Source organism: Rhinopithecus bieti, unplaced genomic scaffold (genome assembly GCF_001698545.2).
Source record: "Rhinopithecus bieti isolate Rb0 unplaced genomic scaffold, ASM169854v2 scaffold_15838, whole genome shotgun sequence".
Classification (NCBI taxonomy): Eukaryota; Metazoa; Chordata; class Mammalia; order Primates; family Cercopithecidae; genus Rhinopithecus; species Rhinopithecus bieti.
Genome location: NW_016808928.1, coordinates 1237353 through 1243352, shown reverse-complemented (window position 1 = coordinate 1243352; position 6000 = coordinate 1237353). Strand labels below are relative to the sequence as shown.

Here is a 6000-nt window from a genome sequence, read left to right as displayed (position 1 = left end):
TTTTTTTTTTTTTTTTTTTTTTTTTTTTTTTTTTTTTTTTTTTTTTTTTAATGGAGTCTCACTCTATCAGCCAGGCTGGAGTGCGATGGCGTGATCTCAGCTCACTGTAATCTCCACCTTCCAGATTCAAGTAATTCTCCTGCCTCAGCCTCCCGAGTTCCCGAGTAGCTGGGATTACAGGTGCGCACCACCATGTCCAGCTAATTTTTTGTATTTTTAGTAGAGACGAGGTTTCACCATGTTGGTCAGGCTGGTCTTGAACTTCTGACCTCATGATCTGCCTGTCTCGGCCTCCCAAAGTGCTGGGACTATAGGCGTGAGCCACCATGCCCAACAAACTAGGTCTAGTTTTATACTATCTGATTTTCCTTTGAGATGGGGTCTTGCTGTGTTGCCCAGGCTGGAAATGCCATGTCTTTGCTCACTGTAGCCTCAATCTCCCAGGCTCAAGGGATCCTCTCTTCTCAGCCTCCTGACTAGCTGGAACTACAGGCATATATCACCACACCTGGCTAAGTTTTGTATTTTTTGCAGAGACTGGGTTTTACTATGCTGCCCAGGCTGGTCTCAAACTCCTGGGCTCAAGTGATCTGCCTGCCCCAGCCTCCCAAAGTGCTGGGATTAAAAGCATGAGTCACTGTGCCTGACTGAATTTTATCTCAAGAATAAAATAAACACTGAAAGAAAGGATTGTCCAATATCAAGTGTTGGAGCTTCATCCAGTACTCATGAATCTCAAAGCAGATTTTTTTACTCATTAGAAATGTATATACCCTTTATATACACTTATGTAAACTTTAACGTGTGTTTTAAAACTAAAAACAATGTAGAGAGGCCACTTCCTAGTTAGTGAAGTCCTTTAAATTGGAGACACTTTTCCAAAATTTGAAGCAACAAAAGCGTGTGGACTGCCTGTCTGGGTTTTCTAAATCATCCCCCTTGTTGAAGGTAAGGTTATATTTTCTTTCTTCAATGCATTTATTGCCAATATCCTGTTAACTGCAGCAGAGGGGCTGCTGTCTGTCCCTGTCCAGCATCACCTTCCTGATCCTGTCAGAAAAGAGGAGTGTCGGGGCACCGAGGCAGAGGCAAACCACAGCCCAACTCTCAGCGTCTCCCAGACGCCAACTGCATATACTTTAAAAATATTTTTTAGGAAGTCAGCTTCCAATTACTTGAAGAGAAGGATCCATCTTTTTTTCATCAAAAGCAAGAATAAAGCGGATTTTTCATTAAAATGAAGGAAGCACTCAAAGGTCTCCTGGGACGTACAGATCCAATCCTCTAGTGTAAAATACAAAGGGAACTTTTGGTTCTGTTTTTAATGTTTTAAAAGATGAGTGTGGATAAAGTTTTAGGAGGTGGACTGTGTGCCACAATGAAGACAGCTCCCATCTCAACCCTTACGGCCTCATGCTGGCCCGGAGTTACCCCTATGCACTGAAGAAAGCAGACAAGGCTCGTGACGTTATCATCAACGGTGGTTTTGAAAGTAAGAAAACAGGCTGGGTGCAGTGGCTCATGCCTGTAATCCCAGCACTTTGGGAGGCCTAGGTGGATGGATCACCTGAGGTCAGGAGTTCAAGACCAGCCTGACGAACATGGTGAAACCCCATCTCCACTAAAAAAAAAAAAAAAAATTAGCCGGGCGTGGTGGCGTAATCCCAGCTACTTGAGAGGCTGAGAATCACTTGAACCCTGGAGGTGGAAGGTGCAGTGGGCTGAGATGGTGCCATTGCACTCCAGCCTGGGCAACAGAGGAAACTCCATCTCAAAAGAGAAAGAAAGAAAGAGAGAGAGAGGGAGGGAGGGAGGGAGGGAGGGAGGGAAAGGAAGAGAAAGGAAGAGAAGAGAAAAGAAGAGAAAAGAAAAGAAAAGAAAAGAAAAGAAAAGAAAAGAAAAGAAAAGAACACAGCATTCATACAACAAAAGAAGTAGCCTAAGAAGTTGAGCTCATGAGTACTGACTGCTGACAGTCATTCTGGGTCATTCTGCTAGGCATAAAATTAAAGGGAACTGATGGATGAATTTTCAGAGTAATATTTTCTTGTGATGGTTGGATTCTTTCCCCACACACAGAAGTTTGCACCTGCTGTTGTTGCTCTTGTGGTGAGGACGCAGGTGCTGACGTCATGCTGACAACTCAGCCGGGGCCGTGGAAAGTTCCCCAAACGAGCACCAGTGCCCCACACGCCGTCGTGCCCACTCACGGGACACCCCACACTTCACAGAGGAAAATGGATGCTTTTTGACTAAAAGACTAAAACTTTTATGAAAAATAACTCATGTGTGGCAAATGTAGACATTAAAGCCATCAACATTTTATCTTTATATGGAAAGTGGGTACAGCTACATAGAAACACACAGCAAAGTTTTATAGGGTCAATTAATTTAAAATCTAATTCAGAAAATTATTTATAGACACCTTTATCATTCAATTTTAATTTTTTTTTACTTTGGGTTAGAAACATAGAAGCCCTTCCTGATAATGTTTCTTTTTAATTATTTAAAGCCAGTATCTCTTGAATGTCCATAGGTTAAAAAAACAACAGTGAAATGCTATTTAAATCTCAGACTTTATACAGAAATTAACACAAAATGGATCACAGACTTCAAAATACATCAAATGCAAAGTGATAGAAAAAATAGAGGAACACATCAAGATCTAGGTGTTGGCAGAGTTCTTAGACTTGACATCAATACCATGACCCATAAAAAGAAAAGATGATAAATTTAAAACTTCTGCTGCTCGAAGGACCCTGTGAAGAGGAGAAAAGTCAAACGAGAGACTGGGAAGAATTTTGCCAATCATATACCTGACAAATGACTATTACATAGAATAAAGAACTCTTGAAACTCAATCTTAAAAAACAAACAAAAAAATCCAAACTATTCCATTAGGACGTGAGCAAAAGGCATGAACAGACATTTCCTGGTATAGATGGAGATCATCACCAGACAAGGTACTCTCATTGTTAGCCTTCAGGAAACAGCAAGTGAACACCACAGAAAGCTGCCACCGCACATCTATCAAGAAAGCTAAAATAAGACAGAGGGACCGCACCGAGTGCTGGAGAGGATGTGGGGAAACTTCATCGCCCACACATGGTCGGTAGGGATGACAGACAGTACCGCCATGCTGCAAAAATGCTTGGCAGTTTCTTATAAAACCAAACTTGCAAATACCATATGTCCCAGTACCATTTATACTCTTGGGCATTTTTCCCAGAGAAACGAAAACTTATAACCACACAAAATCCTGTTCACAACAGCTCATAGCAGCATTGTTTGTGACAGTGAAGTCTGGAATCAACCCAGACATCCTTCAATGGGTAAATGGTGAAACAAACTGTTACATCTATACCATGAAATTCTACTCCACCGAAAACAGGGACTGAATTATTGACATAGGCCACAACTTGGATGAATCTCCGGAGAGTTATGTTGAATGAAAGGGTCCTTCTCAGAAGGCTGCACACCACCTGACTGCACTCATTTATAGAACATTCTTGAAGGGAGAAGGTCAGGTTAGTGGAGAGCAGGTTAGTGGATGCCAGGAATTAAGAATGAGGTTGGGATGTGTGGGTGTGTTTATAAGGGGAGCAAGGTGGATTCTTGTGACAATGGACATTCCCTATCTTGACCACATCAATGTCCATATGCTGGTTGTTCTAATGTCCTCTAAGTTTGCAAGATTCTACCACTGGGTGAAAGTGGGTAGAGGATAAAAAGGACCTCTCTGTATTATACCTGATGCCTGCCTGGGAATCTATAATTATCTCCAAATGAAACATTTTATTATGAATGTATTTACTCATTCAACAGAGAAAAGGAGGACTTTAATGGAAAAAAAAAGAGAATTGATGATATTTTATCCTAAGAAAAATAACACGCTGTACATATGATGTAATTTACATGTTCCATATAAACATGTAATTTAAAGACTTACCATCTTAAAACGCAATGTTAACATATTTGAGCTCTTTGAGTATTTTTAAAAATGAGAGATTACAAAGGAAATCAGCTTCTTATCAGGATGATGACCCACAAGATCTCCAATGTTAGAATTTCACTGAGATAATGCTGTTACTAAGTAAAGAAACGAAGTACATTGCTAATAGATACACACATGATTGTGAGAAGCCAAGGGCGGAGTGGGGGATGTTTGCCTCTGGAAGTATCAGGCCTAGGCAGTAAACTCAGCTTTGCTCCCTATGGAGTCCTGTGGCCTCCACACAGAGTTACCGCCGGCTCTCTTGAGCTTCAGAGCCTATTTTGCTAGGCCCTGCTCCATACTTCCTAAAACACCACTGCACAGTTGCCAGGCATAAGAGTTCAACTGCCAAAAAGGTTGAATTATGCTAGAATGAGAACACAGCAGTGTTTTGCATCTCCTCTTATTCCTTGTGATTGTGAAACTAAAGCGAAAGAGATCATTTCAACCCTCATTCTGCACATCAGATATTTCCCATGTAATTATTAAAGGAAAAACAAACACAAATATAATGAAAGAAGAAGAAAAGTTGTAGTTCCGGTGAAATCAGTAACCACGTTCCTCTCTTGGTTTTTACTTTTTGAGGGAGACCATGTTTGGATAAAATGAAAGCTGTGATTCCAGCAAGCTCACCCTTGTGCATCTGGGACTGACCCACATCCCTGGGCTCTCTAAGGGGGGTGGCTCCCTCGTCTGGTCAGGGGCTGGGGCTCAGCGGAGGCAGGGACACTGGCTTTACCCCCAACCCTGGTTTCCTTTGCATTTTGCGCTGTGGTTAATCGAGTGAACTGGGGTTCATTCGTGTGTTGGTCAAATCCCAAACATTCTGATCCTGACAGCACTAGCATTTTAGGGAAAATAGAGCTAGGAGTCTTTGCTCAGCCTCTGAGTTTACACCAAGCCCTCCAATTTAGACCTGAACCAGAACTCTGCAGTTGAGTAGCCAACTTCTACACAACTTCTAATCTTTTTTTAAATGACTTGGGTTCCCACTCTGCTATCAGCTTATTTGAAGATAGCTCCTGTGGGAGCCCTAAGGTAAGAGAGGTTCTCGTCAGAGAAAGAGACATTGATACGTTCCTGGCTTTAATTTCATCTTACTACCATAAAAAAATACTTGCCCTTCACACTAAAGTACAATGCACCATCAGTAAGAGAGATGTTTAATGGAAAGTAATTGAAATGAAATCTTAAACATTATGAGCTCAAACATCTAGAAAGGCAACAAAGACAGAACAGAATTTTCTTGGAAGCTCAGATTTAGCCCAGGTCTCTGTGACTATGTTTAAAGAAATGAATCAAAAAATAAATAACTGAAAATTAAAAATAGTAAGAGCTTCGTAAAGACATTCATAAAATTAGAAGCATAACGGCCCCCCCAGTGCTAACTATACAGGGTAGAAATAAACGTGTAAATGAATGAATAAAAAGAGAAATGGAAGATGAGTTATCTTTAAAGGAGAGAATCCTAGATTTTTGTGATTGAACATCTGGCCACAGACAGGAAAAAGCCACGGAGAGCTTTGTGCTTACTCTCGGAAATGCTTTCACACCTGAATGGTGAGAGTTTGCAGAACTCTTGATGCATCGCCCTGGATTCACGGAGACAGCCTCTTTGGTGTTACTGGGCAGCCTACAACACTCTCAGAGCCAAGGGCTCATTCCTGGATGCTTCTCCTACCTCGACACGTGGGCAGAGGGCTACTCCACTGGCCGTTGCTCCGACACTGGGCTCGGGACGCACCCTGCAGCAAATAGCCCGTGTTACAGGTGAAATTCACGACGTCATTCAGGTTGAACTCGCTGCCGTTAGTGAACCCGTGGGCAGGGTTTCCAGGGTGGCCACATGTGATGGCTGTAGAGAGACAGGTCAACACCATTGTTAAATATCAAACAGGTCATCACCTTCACTTGGGATCATTTACTAAGAAACATGCAGGCATGCTAACTGTATGGGCTGAAGGTTTTCCACTAATCAGGCAGTTTACAGATGGTATTTATATTCG

The 6000-nt window shown here is 41.9% G+C and overlaps 1 protein-coding gene across 1 annotated transcript in view; it reads right to left on the bottom strand.

Moving 5' to 3' along the window:
* CSMD1 (CUB and Sushi multiple domains 1) overlaps positions 1–6000 on the bottom strand; it is a 1215136-nt gene that overhangs the window by 64681 nt on the left and 1144455 nt on the right. Inside the window, exon 52 of the mRNA XM_017887857.1 lies at positions 5676–5849. Coding sequence (XP_017743346.1) covers positions 5676–5849 — 174 coding nt within the window. The remainder of the gene's footprint in view (positions 1–5675; positions 5850–6000) is intronic.